The sequence below is a fragment of the Cynocephalus volans genome, chromosome 14, assembly GCF_027409185.1.
Source record: "Cynocephalus volans isolate mCynVol1 chromosome 14, mCynVol1.pri, whole genome shotgun sequence".
NCBI classification, from domain to species: Eukaryota; Metazoa; Chordata; class Mammalia; order Dermoptera; family Cynocephalidae; genus Cynocephalus; species Cynocephalus volans.
The window spans coordinates 27,874,990-27,896,250 of record NC_084473.1 but is presented as its reverse complement, the minus strand read 5'-3'; the positions used below and the strand labels follow the sequence as shown (position 1 = coordinate 27,896,250).

General features: G+C 49.4%; 1 protein-coding gene across 1 annotated transcript in view; it reads left to right on the top strand.

The window, feature by feature from the left end:
• ALK (ALK receptor tyrosine kinase) overlaps window positions 1-21,261 on the top strand; it is a 731,313-nt gene that overhangs the window by 692,501 nt on the left and 17,551 nt on the right. The window contains exons 16-24 of the mRNA XM_063078008.1: window positions 2,075-2,257; window positions 3,454-3,552; window positions 4,087-4,239; window positions 5,283-5,387; window positions 7,318-7,504; window positions 8,197-8,287; window positions 8,392-8,456; window positions 9,881-10,010; window positions 16,170-16,267. Of these exons, the coding sequence (XP_062934078.1) occupies window positions 2,075-2,257; window positions 3,454-3,552; window positions 4,087-4,239; window positions 5,283-5,387; window positions 7,318-7,504; window positions 8,197-8,287; window positions 8,392-8,456; window positions 9,881-10,010; window positions 16,170-16,267 (1,111 nt within the window). The remainder of the gene's footprint in view (window positions 1-2,074; window positions 2,258-3,453; window positions 3,553-4,086; window positions 4,240-5,282; window positions 5,388-7,317; window positions 7,505-8,196; window positions 8,288-8,391; window positions 8,457-9,880; window positions 10,011-16,169; window positions 16,268-21,261) is intronic.

Below are 21,261 nucleotides of genomic sequence, written 5' to 3'. Positions count from 1 at the left end.
TCTCCACTATCAGACTGAGGGAGAATCTTTGAAGGCATTTAACATTTGAGATTAATTAAAACAAATGCTCAAACGTTCTTTTCAATGGAGAGATGGCTAGAGATAGAAGAAAGAGCAGAAAGGGTCATCGGGTCCACCTCCAGCAACACCGTGTTTAGTGTTTACAGTGTCCACCCATCCAGCATCTAATAAACTAGGAAGCACCTCCATGTCTACTGTGCTTCCAAAGCCATCTGTAGGGGTTCCCAGGCAGATATTATCATTCCCATCGTATAGAAGCCTCACAGCGTCTGGTAAATCGTTTTCCCAACACAGCCAAGTTGTTTAGTGATGGAGATGGGACTCATTCCATTTTCCAAACATTACTTCTGTTGATTTGTTTTCAGTTTGATGTCCACTGTGTTCTTTTCCACATGTTTGCTTAAACGCTGTAAGATGGGGCTGGGAGTTAGGAACCTCCTAGCTGGAGACTGAGCAGGATGAGAAGATGGGACATGGTATCAGCACTTGTCTTCCTAATTTATTTATTATCCTCTCATGAGGCTAATGGCTGCTAGAGCCTAGTCCTAGTCCCTAATGCTGAGGGGCCTTCCCTCTACACTTGACATCAACAGCCTTGACAAGCACATGCACACACACACACACGCACACGCACGCACATGCACACACACCCCGTCAGCAGGAGCCTTCCCTCTGCATGTGACATTAACGCCTTGACAGGCCCATCCCCCCACCTGCACCTGGCCAGCAGAAGGGAGGCCAGCCAGAAGAAACCCCACCCTGCAGTTTCCAAAGCTGACAACCTGCCTGAGGACCTCGACTCGGCTCTGCCTGTCCCTGTTGTAGATCCAAGCTTGTTCCTGACCTCAGCTTCATTTTCTAAACCTGGCTTCCTCTTTCCAGCATGATACATGTCCCTCTGCTGCCCCCTCTGGGTCTGGAAGAACCTCAGAAGCAAGTTCTTCCAGAAGACCCTTCCAGGCCTTATGGTTCCAGCAGAGGCATGCACAGCTGTTTCTGTTCCTGCTGCCTCGGTCTCTAGGTCCCCACCACATTTCACCTGCTGAAGCAGAAAGGGCTTTAAGGTCTTTGGGAGTAGATGCTTGTGGAAACATCACATGGGACAATATGGGGGGGGGGGGGGGCAGGATGTCCTGGAATCTCAAGGGCCAGCAGGAGAGATTTGTTGCAGTCAACCTGTGGCCACGTTCCCTCTCAGCTCTGCAGACAAGCTTTCATTGCAGGAGCTCAGAGCAGCTGCAGGTGTTGGGAAGCACAGCTCCAGTGGCTGTCACCAGGTCATCCTACCCTGTCCCCAGGCCTTCTCTGCTCCTGACCTTGGAGCAGTTCCTGAGCATCTGCACGCCTGTATTCTGCCTCTCAAACTCCTGACAGTCCCTGCACTTGTGGACATTTCATGCACTCACTGTCTCCTTTGATCCTAACATCAACCCCACAAGGTGGGTTTTATTATCCCCAAGTTACAGGTGAGGAAACTGAGGCTCAGATGGGGAAGGCCTTGCCCAGGGTTTCACAGCCAGCAAACAATTAGGCCCACTGGTGCCTGGTCCAGGATTCCTGCCAGGAACTTTAGTGCAGTGACCTCTGCAGGGTTCTGACAGTTGTCAGAGACTGTTGGGTCCCAGTTCTTGTTAGGATGGGAAACAGTTAATGAAAGAAAGGCCCGATGCCTCAGAGATTGGGTGCATGGAGAGAACAGAGGACAGAGGAAGGAGGTTAGCTGTCATGCTGCCCGTCCCCCACCTCCCCAGCCCTAACCGAGCCCACTCTCCTGCTACTGAGGCAGAGAGGCCCGCCCAGAAGCAGGGTACAAGGCATGCTCCACCAGGACATACTCAGCTGTGGCCCAACAGGCCTCCCTAGGGCAAAGGCACGCTCTTGGTTTGCCAGGTGTAGACTCTGAAGCTCCCAGGCCCCACTGAAGACAGCCCCTTGGGACTGGAGCTGGTGGAAGTGCCCCCCAAAGTGCATCACGTCCTGCTTCTTTTGCCAGCGTGGGCAACCCTAACCTCACCAGCATCCCCACAGAGCATTTTCCCATCTCTTCCTGCAGGTGGTGGAGGTGGCTGGAATGATAACACTTCCTTGCTCTGGGCTGGAAAATCTTTGCTGGAGGGTGCTACCGGAGGACATTCCTGCCCCCAGGCCATGAAGAAGTGGGGGTGGGAGACAAGAGGGGGTTTCGGAGGGGGTGGAGGGGGGTGCTCCTCAGGTGGAGGAGGCGGAGGATATATAGGTAAAGATGATTCGTGTTCAAGGTGTCACTCCCTCCCCGCTTAGTCCTAGGCACCTCGCTCCCAGCCCTCTCCCGGTCCCCCCTCCCCTCCACTGGCCCACCCAAGTGTGGACTATGATGTCCCTGCACGTCTCCCTCTCAGCCCAGTTGGACCAGCCAGAGGCAGGGTGTTGGCTTGCGAGCGAGCATCCTGCCTCGAGGCTTCCTTAGTGACAGCATCAAGATCCCCTGTGATTCTTGATTTCCCCAAAGCCCATGATAAAAAGCCTTTGGCTTCCAGGACTATTCTCTGAGCCACTCGAGCCACTCGTAAGGACTTGCTGGCATGCGAACCTCAGAGGCCAGCCTCCCCCAGCCCCGTGCCTCCCTTCGGATGGCCTGGCCAAGCCAGTTCCTTAAGGGATTGGTTTGTGGTTTCACAGACTGCTCAATCTCCTTCCCTGCTCCAGCCCCCCAGCTGCCAGAAAGGCTCCGCTCTCCATGAAGATGGGAGCTACTCACGAGGGCCCCTGCGGCAGCCTCAGCCCAGCCCTCCAGCAAGCGGCTTTCAGAGAGCCTTCTGAAGCTGAGAGGCTGGGGGACGAGCGCCCCCTCCCCCAGATTAGGACACACTGCATGCATGCACCGTGGTGTTCATGTCCATGTCTTGCTTTGGCATTGTGTGTGTGGTGCTTGTGTATTCCACATGCTCTTCCTTTCCAACCCTGGGAGTGGGGGAGGAGTCTGAGGGGGGATCCCAAGGGGGGAGCCCAAAGATCCCCCAGCTCCAGATGAAAAGAGGGACAGGAGCCTTAAGGCACAGAGCTCATCTCCCCCTCCCCCCCCCAACCCCAACTTTGACCCTGGGCACTGGAGAGCAGCTCCTCAGTGCCACTGTCCTGACCGGTCCCAGAAGAGGCACCAAGGGCCTAGCCCAGCCTGAGAACACTAGAATTTTTTGGACTTTTGCTTACTCCCAGGGGGGTCCCCAGCAGAGTGGTGGAGGGGAAGTGGCCCACATGCCCAGCATCTACTGAGCCAAGTCCCAGGAACAGCCTCTGTGCCCTGAGCCTCCCTTCCCTCCCATCTCCCCGCCCCTGAGGCCCCAGTGCCCGCTGGCTTTGGCCAGAGCTGCGAGCCCCGCTGCTGCGCACACGCGTTGAGTGAGATTTTGGCACCCACCTCTCTGTGTGAAACTCTTCTCTGGTTTGCCACAGGCGGCAATGCAGCCTCGAACAATGACCCTGAAATGGATGGGGAAGATGGGGTTTCCTTCATCAGTCCACTGGGCATTCTGTACACCCCAGCTTTAAAAGGTACCCACCTGTGCCAGGTGGCAAAACAAACTTCCTTAGTTCGGTTCTCCCACCAAGCTGAAGCCTCAGGGTTACTGACATGTGTCCAGGATACAAAGGCAATAATTATGGGTCCCTTGCAGGCAAGTCTTCCTATGGCTCATCTCACCAAGTTCTCTGGAAGTCAGGATGTGTGGTTTAACATGAACACAGAGGCAGAATACTGACTACCAAGCAGGCAGTCCTAGAAAATGCTGCAATAGTAGCCCGCATTTTTGTACCAGCCAACCTAAGGGTCACGCATATGGACTCTCCTACCTACACACAAAAATACAAACATTCATGGGCACATGTCCTCTGTCTGAGCTCCACTCACCAGATGCCCCGGAAGACTTCCCTACATAGACAGGTATTTCCAGTGACAGTGGGACCTAGGAACAGGGACCGGAGAATCCGTGGTGACCAGCTGGAGATAAAGCACACAGGCTGGGAATGGGAGCACCGGGCAGTCTTTGCAGGTTCAGCTCGAGACTGACCCTCCCTCCTTGTCACCAGTGATGGAGGGCCACGGGGAAGTGAATATTAAGCATTACCTAAACTGCAGTCACTGTGAGGTAGATGAATGCCACATGGATCCCGAGAGCCACAAGGTCATCTGCTTCTGTGACCATGGGATGGTGCTGGCCGAGGATGGTGTCTCCTGCATTGGTAAGGAGGCGGGGGCAGGGGAGGGGGGGCCCAGGGCTTGAGCATTGGCCCATGGCCACAGCTGGCTTCCATGGTTCCAGGACACCCGGGATTCAGTTTTGTTAGTTTGCTGTCCCTCCCCTGCCTGCCACAGCATGGGTGCTCTGATGAGTTTCAAACAGACTCATGTAGGAAAGGTGGGTCATAGCTGTCACAGCTCCTGAAGGAGTCTGAAAAGTCATCAGTCCCATCCCTAACCCAGGGCAGGAACACTCTGACATCTCCACCAAGGGGACATCCAGTTTCCACTCCAACACCCCCACTGACAGGAACCTCAATGCTCCTAAGGCACTCGGTTCCATCAGGACCCTGTTCCTTTGAACTTCTTCTCCTAGGGTCCCTTACTTGTGACAGACTTTCAAGTGCAGTATTTGGAGGCAGTGCCCTGTCCCCCTCCCATTAAGTCTTCTCCAGATTAAATATCCCCAGTTTGTTTTGATCAGTTCATACAAGACATGGTTTTGTATCTCCTTCCCCACCCTAGCGTCCTTCTTCTGTCTGTGTTCCCGTTGTCAATGACCCTTTTGAAATGTTGTGTCGGGTCCCAGTGTGATGCCTCAGTGTGGTCTGGCCAGCAGAGGGCACAGCGTACCCTCCCCATGTGCTCTGGGCCCAGTGCCTGGGACGACACCTTCAGCCTCAGAAAGTGTTTCTGATGGACACTGTCTACACATTGAGCGTAGAGTCACCTAAGGCCCCCAAATCTGTTCTGTATCCATCGTCACCCTATAGTTGTGTGGTTGATGTTCTGGACCAACATCTAGAATTTGATACACATTCCTGTGAAATTTTCCCTCTCCCCCAAAGCTACTGTCAAAAGCCTATAAAACCGGAATAGGCCTGCTTCATGCCGTGTTCCCCTGGAAAGGAAGGGGTGACGAGGTCTCCAGGGAGGGGAAGGAGAAGGCAGCTTTTGTTCCAGCTAGGGAGGGTATTGTGACTTGGGACCAGCTCAGAGGAGAATCAGCGTGGTTGTGAGTGCCCCACTGCAACCTGTCTTCCAGTGTCTCCAACTCCGGAGCCCCACCTGCCACTCTCGCTGATCCTCTCTGTTGTCACCTCTGCCCTGGTGGCTGCCCTCGTCCTGGCTTTCTCTGGCATCATGATTGGTGAGTGTGCCTGAGCCGTGGGACTTCCAAAGGGGCAGGAAGGCAGATCTAGCAGAACCAAATAGTGTCTCAGGCTGTGCCACAGATGCCAAGGTGTCACTCTGTCCTACTAGTCCCTGCAGTTGGGTGCGGTGGTGAAGAAGGCAGCCCAAGCCAAGCCAAAACAGAAGCTCCCAACCCCCACCCACCAGAGCAGCTGCAGTCCCCAGAGGAGCCTCTGATTCTGAACTTCAACCCCATATGTGACCTCCTGGCTGCTCAAGGGGGTAGGAGGGCACTCTTCAGTGGCCAGCACGATGGCTAAAGCTTACCCCTGCCCCGGTCTTCACTTTCAGCTCTCATGTGCGTTAGTGGGCACAGTCCTCCTCTGGCTCACTCCCTGTGTAACCCTCAAGCCTCTTCCCCAGACCCTCCCACTCCAAGCAGAGAGAATGGAAAGTTGGCTTCTGAGTGTGTTTCTGTTCAGCCTGTGAGCCAAGGTGAGCTGATCTGCAGGTCATGGAGGGTTCAGCATGGTCCAGCCAGGCCTTACTGCTGGCAGGAAGATGCCCATGACAGATGGGCAGGGACGTGGAGACAGGCAGAGGGAGAGGTTCCTGGAAGCACTGGTAGGCCAGCCCCATTGGAGACAAGGAGATCTGGGGGTGAACAGGGAGATGGCAGCAGGTGTTGTGTCCCCATGTGATGTCACCCTTCAAAGGGCTAACACTTGTGGCACACTTACTACATGCCTGGTGATATGCACATTTCAGTTCATCAAATCCTCAAGTAACTCTATGACTGGTATGTTTCATAGAGGACAGATCACAGAGGACGTTTCATAGCGGTTAATCTGCCCTGGCTGTAAGCAGTTGTGGGGCGGGGTGGGCAGTGGGCTTTACACACAGAATCCACCCTCTGAATCGCAGTTCCATTCTGCCTCCCATGCAGTTTGCCTTACAGAACATCCTCACGTGTAGTAGTGAAGGTGATAATGATCACTCACATTAGGAGAGCTCTTTAGAATTTTTCAAAACCATTTTAGGGTGGTGGATTCATTTCATTATGACATCCTCAGGGGGTGAGGAGTGGGGAGCTTAGGGAAACAGGGCAGGAGTTACCGTCCTTGCTTACAGAGAAGGGAACCGAAGACCAAAGGGGTCATGTGACCTGGTCAACGGCCCTCGGCTTGTAAGTAATAGAGGTGCAATTAGAGCACAAGTCCTCAGACACCAGTTTAGGGATCTTTTCACTGTGTGGCTGTTTTCCAACTATGTGGCTTGGCACTTCTCCAATTACAGGAAGCACAGTCAACCAAGACCCCAGCTGCACCCTCAAATCCATTGCTGTGTTTGCACCAAGGCTGCCCCATCCAAGGACTGAGCACAGCAGAAATACCAAAGCAGGCCAATTCCTGGGAGACTCCTCTGATGGCCCACTTTGGCTCCAGAAGTCCCCCAGAGCCCTGCCCAAGCTTCCTCAGATCACGTGCCCTCTAGGGTGCTTCCACCCAGCCTTCCTTCCTCTCTCCTTCAAGTGGGGTCAGACTTGCAACAAGGTCTGCTGGTTCTCCCAGCCTTCCCTGGCTCTCTCTCCATTTTCTCTCCTAAGCATTTCCCCAAATAAAATCCTTGGCATGTTTAATCCTACTCTTGTCTGCTTCTCAGAGGACTCAGACTAACATGACTGTGCTCCTGTATGATACAATCAAATCTTTCCCATTTATGCAATTTTAAGCCTCACACTTACTTTCAGTAACGTTTTCATTAGAGGTACACTTTCACATCTGTAATCATTTTGTTAGTATTACTAAGAGTGATGGAAAGGTTTAGAGCTCAGGGGAGGTGATGGAGACCCAGGAAGTCTTCCTGGAGGAGGTGGCCTGTGCTGGGGTGAAGGGCCAGGCCGCCAGGCCCAGACCACACTGTGGCTGACCTCCATCTGTCTGCAGTGTACCGCCGGAAGCACCAGGAGCTACAAGCCATGCAGATGGAGCTGCAGAGCCCTGAGTACAAGCTGAGCAAGCTCCGCACCTCAACCATCATGACCGACTACAACCCAAACTACTGCTTTGCCGGCAAGACTTCGTCCATCAGTGACCTGAAGGAGGTGCCACGGAAAAACATCACCCTCATTCGGTGAGTGCCCTGCTGTGGTCTAGGGGGTGGATGTCCTAACAGCACCAGGGACTGCTCTTGCCACAGAGGCCAGCAAGCCATCCCTAGGGGCACCTCCAGCCCTACCAAGGGGACAGGCTGAAAGTTCAGGGCCATGTGAAGGGTTTGTTTATTTTGACACCTTGTATATCCACAGAGTTTATACAAAGAGAGAAGGACTCAGTGGAAAGAACCAGGGTCCTCCTCAAAATCCATTCAAGTGCCCCCTCCCCAAGCCTTCCTGGCTGCTCCCTGCTCCAGGTGGGGCAACTTCCCCTCCTCTGAGCGTACAGAGCACCTGTTTGTCACTCACTGACAACACTCCACAGCATGTATCTGCTAATGATCTGTCCCTCCCCAAGGAGAGCAAGCCTCCCCCAGGCAAGGACCATGTCTTATGCACCTCTCTGTCCTTGGCAAATATCAGAGACTCAGTAACTACTCACTGAATGAATAAATGTCTGGCCATTGCCATGAATCCCTGGTTGGAACCTTTCCTACGAGTTTTCAGATAAAGAGATGGAGGCCCAGATTGCACAGCAAAGCCAGGTCAAGGGTGTTACTGCTAAGCATGTATGCCACCCCTTGCCTGTTGTGTGCATCCACGAAGCATGACCCCAGCTGCCTTTTCCCTGGGGCCCACCTGCCTGCCTCATCTTGTCTTCTTTGCACAGGGGTCTGGGCCATGGTGCATTTGGGGAGGTGTATGAAGGCCAGGTGTCTGGAATGCCCAGCGACCCAAGCCCCTTGCAAGTGGCTGTAAAGGTAAGAGGTGCGCCTCCTGGAGCCTGCCCAGGCCCGCGGTCTCTAGGGCTACAGCTCTGGGCTCACGGCTCCTCCTCCTCCCCACCCTCCCCTTCTGTGCCCAGACACTGCCTGAGGTGTGCTCAGAACAGGACGAGCTGGATTTCCTCATGGAGGCCCTGATCATCAGGTAAAGCCACAGAGAGATGGCCCTAGCCCACCTCCCCAACCCCATGAAGAACATGGAGACGTTTCTAACAGAGAGTCGTCTCTAAGGGAAATGGTGGTGTCCCCAGCATGTCCCCTCCTCCCCAACAGGAGGCCCACAGGCATTCTTGACACATCTGATCAGAACGGAACAACCCCTGATGACTGTCTCATAAGAAAACCTGGGTGGCCTAATAATCCAACTGTTGTCACTCCGCCTGCTGCCAATGCCCCTGCTGTCATCTGCTGGCTCTTGTTCCCTCACTTGATCTCAGAAACAGGGCGTGCTCATTTTTGACAGCAGGTGATATAATCTCCCTCCAAGTAACTTCCCCAGGACCCTTTGCCAATCCCAGCTCACAGATCTAGTGTAAAGGAGACGCGCCCCTCACACAAGGGAAGGCCGCCCCACCCTGGGTCCACATCGGCAGGCTGAGGCTCAGCCCTCCTGCACCCATTAATCTGTAGCTCTGGGGTCTCAATTTAAGCTGGAACCCCAGTGGCTGAGGCTCCTAGAGCCTCTGCTCTGACAGCAGAGCCCCTTCGGAAGGAGGCAGCTGTTTGATCCTCAAGATCGTGGCCCCCGATTACAATGGGAAGCTTGCGGCAGGAGGGGGAGGCCCCTTGGTGGAAGCGGCAGGGGGAGTGAGGCCAGGGCAATGTGATTGGTGCATTTTGGGGGTGTAAAGCCACAGGAGGACACACAGCAGGGTCTATACCTTGCTTTAAAATGAGCATTTATTTTGTTTATACATGTAATTCATGATTATTGAATAAAACTTGGCAAGTATGAGATTATATGGAAGGCGACTCAAATCATTCAGTCTCACTACTTGGTGATGACTAACCGTTATGTGTTGGTGTACAGTCACCCCGTCTGTCACCTCTGCGCATGTGTACCTGTGTGTGTGCGCGCGTGTGTGTGCCCACGTGAAGCTCCCCATCTTCACTGCCCTGTGTATCCTAATAGGGTCATGTTAACAAGAAAACCAGCATCTCAGGGCCTCTTGCACTGACCCAGTCTCTTCCCATGAAGAATCCACAGGAGACAGCATGGACCAGTGAGGCCATCCCCTCTTCTTGGCCCTCTTTCACATGCTGTCACCTGGCAGGTCTTCAGCTTCTGCCTGAGACCTTCCTCGGAGAACTCAGCCACAAATTCCAGCAACCAGTCCATGCAGCAATATCTGAGAAAGACACTCTACTGTGTCCCCCGTACACACACACACTTTCTCTCCCAAGTGCCTGAACAACATCCTCCTACCTCTAACCAAACACTCTCTTGCAAAGTGAACTCCTATTTATATAACGTGGCTGCTGAAAACTTAACTTTGTGTCCTATTTCTCCCACTTAAGATTTTCCCAGATTCAGCTCAGTTAATTAGGTTACACTCCTCTGCTCTGCAGCAAATTCAACCACCAGAACATCGTGCGCTGTATCGGGGTGAGTCTGCAAGCCCTGCCCCGATTCATCCTGCTGGAGCTCATGGCAGGAGGAGACCTCAAGTCCTTCCTGCGGGAGACCCGCCCTCGCCCGGTGAGTGAGAACAGTCTTTGCTCCCGCGGGTGTGCCAGGGAAGGGGCAGGGGACGGAAGGAGCAAAAGTGGATACATACCCGGCAGGACCAAGTGAGTCCGTTCTTGGGCTTGGATGTAAGGCACTGGCTGGGAGAAAGTGGACAGAATGTGGATGATGGCCCCAGGCCTGAGGAGCTTGTGCAAGGCTGAATGGATTCCATCGCTGAAGCCACTTTTACAGCCTGACTCTGGGAAACCAGACTCAAGACAAGCACAGAGGGGACAATTCTGCCAGCCATGTTGCTAACTCAACCAACTGACCTGGGCAAGTCACCCAACATCCACTCATTCCAAGCCCACTGTTTCCATCTCTCACATAGGGATGATAACACCTGGACATCCCAACCTGGTGGTTTCACTGCAAAAATAAAGTGCTGAGATATTTACGAAGGTGCTACATCCATGCATAGTTAGGGGATAGAGTGTGGGAAGTGAGAACCTAGGGTGGACCCTGGAATCCCAAGCTCCAGCCCTGCTTCGCCATTAGACAGCCATGGCTTAGGGCAGACAACCCTGCTTTGACCTCAGTATCTGTGCAGGTGAGATCCAAGTAGTAGACTACAAGAAGTGGTTCTGAATGATCAAACACAGCACCCTGGGCAGACCCGAGTCCAGCTGCCCACGTCTGTCTCTGTAGGGTGTTCAGCGGGCCCTGGCCAGTAGGAATTGGAGCAGAGCAGATGCCCAGGTTAGGATCTAGGCTTCCTTGAGGCACCACTTGACTGTGGGGGCCAAAAGGAAGACTTACACAATAAGAGCAGTGACTACCCTCTCCACCCCCAGGAAAGCAGAGAAAGACTGACAGCCACCTACTACAGAAAGGCCAGAACCAATCACACTGCTCACAGGAGCTCAAGGTGGTGGCAGAAACTGACAGGTCATGGCTGATTCAATCTCCACCTTCAGTCAGGCTCAATTTAACATACCTTCGCCTAAGGAACCTGCATGCTGTTTCTACAAGCCCCTGGGTGGCCCATCTCAGATTAGAATCTAAGAATCCATCTTACCCCTTGAAAAGATGAGTGTGTGTGCACCTGAGCACACCTGCCAGGAGGGCTGGGGGCAGGGGCTAACGCCATCACATAATAACCCTCATCAGCATTATTATCACCCCTCCTCCTAGCTTTCACAGTCTCAACACCACCCTGAGAAGTAGGCAATGCAGATCTCACCCCATTTTCCGGACAAGAAAACTGTGGCCCAGAGAGGTGATGTGACTTGCCAAGGCCACACAGGAAGTGGAAGAGCTGGGACTAGAACTCAGGACTGTGACTCCTGGTTCAGTGCTCTCTCCACTCTACTGAGCTGTTTACTCAAATGGTTCTCTCTGGGAAGCTGTGGATCGCCCAGGTGAGGTTGGGTCCTTGACAGCCCACACTGCCAGGCATCCAGGCATCTGTGCCAGGGTCCGGCCATCAGCTTCACTAGCTTGCCCACCACCACCCAGGAGGGCAGACCCTTCAGCCCTCGTGCCCTGAGATTCCCAGCAGCACTGCTGGCAGATGATGAAAGGGGGACACATAGCACCACCCACTAGGAAGAGGCACAGTCCTAGTTTTCCCACTGGACTTTCTTGAGGCTTAAGGAAAGAAAGCTTTGTACACACGAAGGAGAGAGACTTCCTTGTAAAGGGAGTCTGGGAACCCACCACTTGGCAAGTCCAAGGACTTTAGGGATGGGAGTGGGTAGGAGTGGGTTGCAGGGATCTTCTCTCTCTTGCAGGAAAAGGTGTCTCTCCTCTTTGATAATGAAAGATGATTAAAATACTGTTGCAAAGAACAAAGCACCAGCCAGGAAAGACAGCTCCTTCTATCTCTCAGCGCCTCTCATGCTCAGGAGGGTCAGTGCAGGAGCCCGGCCCACCTTCAGAGCCAGGCCGCTCTCTCCTCTCACGGATCCTCAACACACTTCAGCGAGGTTCTGGGCACCCGTGCTATGGGGAATACAGGTCCTAAAGGGACATGTTTAACCCAGGGTTCCCACACCTGTTTGATCTTCCTATTCCATCCCACAACCCACTTTGGGAAATACTGGACATGATCCTCCCTGAGCACCCACAGCACATGTCCATACCCATGAGTGTGAGAAGAATGCCCGGACGCTGGAGGAGGTGCCATGCGGTAGTGGCAGATCAGGAATAAAATCCTGACTCCAGCTCCTTCTTTGCCCCAGGAGAAATGCACATGGGATCCAGCACACTGGCTGGTTATGCGCTGCACTGCTCACTTAAGTACTGGTCTTGCCACATGTCCACAGCTCCCCTAGCCCACCTCCTCCCACACACACACACACACCCTCATGCACCACCACACACATACACACACATCAGACACAAACCACATACACCCACACACACCCACACAACACCACACACACCCCACACACAAACACACATGCACACACACACACACCACACACATGCCCTCACCCACACACATTCACACCACACATACCCATACACACACACACATACACCCCACACACATGCCCACACCCACATGCACCACCACACACATACACACACACACACACCACATACACCCACACACACCCACACAACACCACACACACCCCACACACAAACACACATGCACACACACACACACCACACACATGCCCTCACCCACACACATTCACACCACACATACCCATACACACACACACATACACCCCACACACATGCCCACACCCACATGCACCACCACACACATACACACACACACACACCACATACACCCACACACACACATGCACCACCACACACACCCCACACACAAACACACATGCACACACACACACACCACACACATGCCCTCACCCACACACACAAACATTCACACCACACATACCCATACACACACACACACACATACACCCCACACACATGCCCACACCCACATGCACCACCACACACATACACACACACACACACCACATACACCCACACACACACATGCACCACCACACACATACACACACACACACCACATACACCCACACACACACATGCACCACCACACACATACACACACATCACACACACATACCACATATACTCACACCACCACACACATGCCCACACACACCCCACACACAAACACACACACATCACACACACCACATACACCCACACACCACCACACACATGCCCACACATACCCCCCCACACAAATATACACACCACACATACCCGTACACACACACACCATGCACATGCCCACACCCACAATACATACCACACATACCCATACACACAAACATACACACCACACACCCATACACTATCACACACACATACACACACACCACCACTCATACATACACACATCACACATATACACACATATACCACACACACACCACACATCACACACATATACAACACATAGACACACCACACATACATTCCACACACATACCACACACCATACACATGTAACACACAACACATACAACACGTACACTTCCAACGCACACACACCACACATACCATACACATGCAACACAATACATACATACAACATGTACACTACCTACATACACATCCTACACACAATACACGCACCACACACATACAACATACAACACAAAATACATATGCACAACACACACACCCCAGACACACACACCACAGGTTGCCGACTATCTGCTTCTGTGTGGGCTGGTTAGTGGAGCAGTTCACTTGCTCTGAGCAGCTAAGAACAAGGAGCCCTGATAAGTCTGGCCCGTGAGTTCATGCCTGGCCAGATTTAGTCACTGCACACCCAAGGCTCATGGGGCATCTGAGACATCAGTGGTCCTCGCATCCTGAGCGATGGGGGCTAAGACTCAAAGGGACTGGAGGGAAGAGAATCTTCCTTAAGGCTCTACCGCAGCTAGAACCAGGTCGTCCTTTGGTAGGGAGAGAAAGCATGTTCCTGAAGAGAGAAAAGATATTTCTAGTACTATAGCAAAACGGGTGAATATTTCCCTCAAAAATACATTGTTTTTCTTTTTCCCAGGAGATGGGGTTGTCTCTCTTACAATGCCCAGTACTTCCAGCCCTAACAAGGCCTCTGGAGAAGCCAAACACTGTAACCTTTCCTGAGACCCCCATGTCCCTCCCATGCTGTACGTGCCCCATCGATCCGTGGGGAGCTCTCATGGAGCACTGACTCTGTGCCTCTTCATGTGGATCCTCGTAACCCCATGTGGCTGAGAGTATCATGCCCTCTTCACAGATGCCCCAGGTCACACAGCCAGTAAGGGACAAGTGTGGTGAAGCCCAGGCCCCTGACTGCCTACTTGTCTGTGTGCTGCAGCTGTGCTCATATACAGTCCACCCTTCTCTGGCACTCTCTCCTAAGCAGCTCAACTGTAACTCCTGGAATCCTGCCTTCCCCAACCCTTATTAGCTGCGTGACCTGGAGTGAGTCGCTTAACCTGTCTGAGCCCTCAGCCTCCTCATCACTAATATGGAGATTACCTCTTCCCTACCTACCACACAGCACGTTGCATGGGAGGAGACCATGTACATGCACTTGCCCCGCTGAATGTAAGGCACTGGCAGGGGATGCCGCCCTCCCTGAGTTGTTTCCCCAGAACTGAAGCATGGCCCAGAGAAGCAGGACTCGTTCTGCCTCCTCCACCCCCATGCGACTGCTCCAAGGAGTCCGGGGGAAGCCCTAATCTGTGCTGGAGAAAACCCCCTGCAGGCTGAGCCTGCTTCCAGGCCTCGATTATATTGCTGCCACCTGGTCAGGTGACTTCCCTGGGGCCACCTTAGAACTAAAGAACCCAGTCGTTGGGCCACCCTTGGGGATGCAATGTGGACAAGGGTAAAAGGGCTCTGAGTTTCTTAGAAAGAAGAGCAAAGGTGCGTTTCAAGCACGAATTTCCAGTAGGGAGTTTGCCCAGGTGATCAAGAGTCTCTAGCATCTTCCTTTCTCGGAGATCAAACACAGTCCTGAGGGGGGTCGACTTGACTGCCCACCTGTGATTTTTTGCATAGGTATTTGAAACACACCCCTGTAGATAAATCCTAGTCCAGAGCTATAATCAACCAACCAGCCAGCCAGTACTAACTGAACACCCAGAGTGTGCCCAGTATTGCGCTGAATACTGTGGAAGGGTAAGATGAAGCCCCTGTCTCAGGGACCACAGAGTTTACCTGGGGACATGGTAAAGTAAACATGGAACAACAAAATGACTATGACACTGCATGGTAAATATTGGCTGCACAATTCAGGGATTTGGCAATTAGAGGAGAGAGCAAGATGGGATGTCACCTTTGGAAAAGACTTTACCACACTCACCAAGGCTGTCCAAGAAGCCAAGACGGGATGTGCCCCAGAGGTGGGGTAACAGCTCCATTTTCATGACCGAAACCTCACACAGAAAAGCTTGAGGTCACTTTTAATTGCCCAGCATTTTCCAAAAGCTTTTCTTTTCAAATCCACTGTAGGTCTGGATCTTCCTTAAAAAAAAATTTTTTTTTTTTTTTTTTTTTTTTGTGACCAGTAAGGGGATCGCAACCCGTGGCGTGGTGACACCCACACCGCACTCAGCCAGTGAGCACACCGGCCATCCCTATATAAGATCCGAACCCGCGGCCTCGGCGCAGCACCGCTGCACTCCCAGCTCCGCACTCTCCTGAGTGAGCCACAGGGTCGACTCCAAAAAATTAATTTTAAAAAACATTTTAAGACCTTTAAATAGAAGATTTTTTAAACAACATTATTCCCCTTAGTTTCCTCACAGGCTTCTTTATACATTTGTGGTATTCATATGTTTATGAAGATTGAGGAGGAAGAATGTGCAGAATAAATTAAAGTGGAAAGGACATCCGCCCCATCCTGCATTCCCAGCCTGGCTGCCCGTTAGAACCACCTGGGGAACTTCCACATGCACAAATGCTGCGCCCACTCAGAGAGATGGATTCCTCGGTCTGGGCAGGGGCCCAGGCACTGTGTTTTTTAAAGCCTCCAGGTGATGTCTAACGTGCAGCTAGAGCCGAGACCCCCGGTAGAGCAGCGTGCCCGCGTCCGGCCTCCTTGAGAGCCATTGAAGCCAGCATTTCAGATCTCCCCTTGCCCCCTAGAGCTCCTCACCATCAGCGGACCAATTCTGTCCCCCACAGAATCAGCCCTCCTCCCTGGGCATGCTGGACCTTCTGCACGTGGCTCGGGACATTGCCTTTGGCTGTCAGTATTTAGAGGAAAACCACTTCATCCACAGGTGAGTCGAAGTGACCTTGCTCCTCTCCGTGTGTCTCAAGGGCCCAGGGTCTCCCCCTTCAGTGTAGAATAATAGGTCTTTCTCCAGAATTGTTTGTGTGATCCAGCTTTGTCTTCGAGATGGGGCTTACCCTAGCAGGGCTTCACTTGCCCATGTGTAAAATGGGTATCATCAAATATCCCTGCCAGAGCTGGAGACCTATGAGTTATTCCTGACCCCCTGTGGGGACACCTGCCTGCATCTTCACCTTCAAGTCCTATATCACTTTAAGGTTTCCCCCATCTAGAAAACTGGGCTCCTTTAAGGGGAAATTGAAGGAGATCATATTTTCACGTATTTGACGATGGGTAAGTTGAAGGCAACATTCCTGTTGCTCATCTTCACATCCCTCTCATATAGTGGAACAAAATAAAGGTTTGTTGGATAAATTATTTTTTTCTAAAATACTCTGAAATGAAGCATAATGATTAGTTTCTTTACTTCTATACTTCATTTCTTCTACTATATCTGATCCTTGTGTTTAAATGCCATGTGGACTGGGACATCACGTCCACACTTATCGCTATAAACATCATAGATCACATCTCTCTCCTTGTAGATGTTGATGACTTTCTCAGCTGACAGCTTGATTCTGAAATCTGAAAAGTAAAATAGATTGTCCGCTCTTTGCAAAGCCCTTCCTAATGATTTGCTTCTAATTTAGTAGATAATAACCTGGTGAGCTCACACTCATTTCTTAACCCATGTCTTCAAAGAGTTGAAGGCATGTTCAGAACAATCTGAATATGTACGTAAAAGTAGAAAATGGGAGCTGCTGTAGGAGTTTAGAAGTAGGAAAGTGGGTAAGCACATGCCAAGCTATGCTTTCACCCTAATAAAAATGGGGAAACTAGAGGTCAGGAAGTACATGCACCCGTGTTCCCAAAGTCACTCCTAAATCAGGCAACAAACTGTCCCACAGTAGCTTCTCCTCGTACTGTCCTTTACCGTGTTAGTCCTCACTTCTTCCTCTTGATTCCAACCCTTCCAACTTTCAGGTCATTTTGCTTGACAAAAGTAATAGAAGCCAAACAGAGGTCAGGACCCGTCCTTACTGTCCTCATCCAAAGCTGCACTGTCTGCTGCAAGGAGCCAGCTCTTGCCTTTTTTCTTGTAACCAGACCTTTCCGTAAGTCTCAGCTCAGCTTTATTGTTGCTCGGTTGAGACAAGGTTGTGCTCTTTTTGGAAGTTGTCCTTGGTTAGAACCATCTTTTCATCTTTTGTCCATGTCCTTTAAGTCTGGAGTCATCTGAGAGCAACCTGCATGTCACCTTGGTGACTTCAGATGTCTCCCTTCGCTTTCATTGAGGTCACTTCTGTTTCCCCCTCCCCTACATTAGTCACCACGGCATCCAGAGTCTCAGGCTGAGGGATCACAGCCATCTTCCCTCTGATGCTTCAAAATTTGCTCTATCCAGTGCTCTATTATATTTACAGATATCGCATTCTCTCTGGAGTCCTATCACTTCCATATCTGTAAATAGTTATTGAAGGTCAGAATTAGATCCCAGAATTGGGATTTAATAAAGAGTTTGTTACTCTTTTTATCTCTTTTAAGAAATTAAATTGTCAAAGATCAAATCAAAAATGTATCAGAGGATCTGTTTTAGGCGAAAGGAAACATCTGACCTAAAGAAGGAAATAGACACTAATACCATAATAGCAGGGGACCTGAACACTCCACTGTCAATATTAGACAGATCATCTAGGCAAAGAATCAGTAGAGAAACACAAGATCTAAACAAGACTCTAGACCAATTGGAATTGGCAGATATCTACAGAACATTCCACCCAACAACCTCAGAATATTCATTCTTCTCATCAGCACATGGATCATTCTCCAGGATAGATCACATATTAGGTCACAAATCAAGTCTCAATAAATTCAAAAAAATTGGAATTATCCCATGTATCTTCTCAGACCACAATGGATTAAAACTAGAAATTAATAACAAACAAAACTTTGGAAACTATACAAACACATGGAAATTAAACAGCATTCTACTTAATGACATATGGGTCCAAGAAGAAATCAAGCAGGAAATCAAAAAGTTTATTGAAACTAATGAAAACAATGATACATCATACCAAAACCTGTGGGATACTGCAAAAGCAGTATTGAGGGGAAAATTTATTGCATTAAATGCTCACTTCAGAAGAATGGAAAGATGGCAAGTGAACAACCTAACACTTCACCTTAAAGAACTAGAAAAACAAGAACAATCCAATCCTAAAGTTAGCAGACGGAAAGAAATCATTAAGATCAGAGCAGAACTGAATGAAATTGAAAACCAAAAAACAATTCAAAAGATCAACGAATCAAAAAGTTGGTTTTTTGAAAAGATAAATAAAATTGACAAACCATTAGCATGGCTAACAAAAAAAAGAAGAGAGAAGACTCAAATAACAAAAATTAGAAATGAAAAAGGCGATATTACAACTGATTCATCTGAAATACAAGGAATCATTCGAGACTACTATAAACAACTATACGCCAACAAATTTGAAAATCTGGAGGAAATGGATAAATTTCTGGACACACACAAGCTCCCAAAACTGAACCGTGAAGACGTAGAAAATTTGAACAGACCAATAACAATAAAGGAGATTGAAGCTGTTATCAGAAGGCTCCCAACAAAGAAAAGCCCAGGACCAGATGGATTCACAGCAGAATTTTACCAAACATTCAAAGAGGAATTGACACCGATTCTTTACAAACTATTCCAAAAGATTGAAACGGACGCAAATCTCCCAAACTCATTCTATGAAGCAAACATCATCCTGATACCAAAACCAGGTAAAGATATAACCAAAAAAGAAAACTACAGGCCGATATCCTTGATGAATATAGATGCAAAAATCCTCACTAAAATACTAGCAAACAGAATACAGCAACACATACGAAAAATTATTCATCACGATCAAGTGGGATTCATCCCAGGGATGCAAGGTTGGTTCAACATTCGCAAATCAATAAATGTGATACACCATATTAATAAACTCAAACACAAGGACCATATGATCATCTCTATAGATGCTGAAAAAGCATTTGATAAAGTTCAGCACTCATTCATGACAAAGACCCTCTATAAGTTAGGTATAGAGGGAAAGTATCTCAACATAATTAAAGCCATATATGACAAACCCACTGCCAATATCATCCTGAATGGGGAAAAGCTGAAAGCTTTTCCTTTAAGAACAGGCACTAGACAAGGATGCCCACTCTCACCACTTCTATTCAACATAGTGTTGGAAGTACTAGCCAGAGCAATCAGAGAAGAGAAGGAAATAAAGGGCATCCAGATTGGAAAAGATGAAGTCAAACTGTCCCTGTTTGCAGATGACATGATCCTATATATCGGACAGCCTAAAACCTCTACAAAAAAACTGTTGGAATTGATAAATGATTTCAGCACAGTAGCAGGATACAAAATCAACACACAAAAATCAGTAGCATTTCTTTTCTCCAATAGTGAACATGCAGAAGGAGAAATCAAGAAAGCCTGCCCATTTACAATAGCCACCAAAAAAATAAAATACTTAGGAATTGAGTTAACCAAGGAGGTGAAAAATCTCTATAATGAGAACTACAAACCACTGCTGAGAGAAATTAGAGAGGATACAAGAAGATGGAAAGATATTCCATGCTCTTGGATTGGAAGAATCAACATAGTGAAAATGTCCATACTACCCAAAGTGATATACAAATTCAATGCAATCCCCATCAAAATTCCAAAGACATTTTTCTCAGAAATGGAAAAAACTATTCAGACATTTATATGGAACAATAAAAGACCACGAATAGCCAAAGCAATGCTCAGCAAAAAAAATAAAGCTGGAGGCATAACACTACCTGACTTTAAGCTATACTACAAAGCTATAATAACCAAAACAGTATGGTACTGGCATAAAAACAGACACACTGACCAATGGAATAGAATAGAGAATCCAGAAATCAACCCACACACTTACTGCCATCTGATCTTTGACAAAGGCACCAAGCCTATTCAGTGGCGAAGGGACTGCCTCTTCAGCAAGTGGTGCTGGGATAACTGGATATCGATATGCAGGAGAATGAAACTAGATCCATACCTCTCACCGTATACTAAAATCAACTCAAAATGGATTAAGGATTTAAATATACACCCTGAGACAATAAAACTTCTTAAAGAAAACATAGGAGAAACACTTCAGGAAATAGGACTGGGCACAGACTTCATGAATACGACCCCAAAAGCACGGGCAACCAAAGGAAAAATAAACAAATGGGATTATATCAAACTAAAAAGCTTCTGCACAGCAAAAGAAACAATTAAAAGAGTTAAAAGACAACCAACAGAGTGGGAGAAAATATTTGCAAAATATACATCTGACAAAGGATTAATATCCAGAATATATAAGGAACTCAAACAACTTTACAAGAAGAAAACAAGCAACCCAATTAAAAAATGGGCAAAAGAGCTAAGTAGGCATTTCTCTAAGGAAGATATCCAAATGGCCAACAGACAAATGAAAAAATGCTCAACATCACTCAGCATCCGGGAAATGCAAATCAAAACCACATTGAGATACCATCTAACCCCAGTTAGGATGGCTAAAATCCAAAAGACTCTGAACGATAAATGCTGGCGAGGCTGCGGAGAAAAAGGAACTCTCATACATTGTTGGTGGGACTGCAAAATGGTGCAGCCTCTATGGAAAATGGTATGGAGGTTCCTTAAACAATTGCAAATAGATCTACCATACGACCCAGCCATCCCACTGTTGGGAATATACCCAGAGGAATGGAAATCATCAAGTCGAAGGTATACCTGTTCCCCAATGTTCATCGCAGCACTCTTTACAATAGCCAAGAGTTGGAACCAGCCCAAATGCCCATCATCAGATGAGTGGATACGGAAAATGTGGTACATCTACACAATGGAATACTACTCAGCTATAAAAACGAATGAAA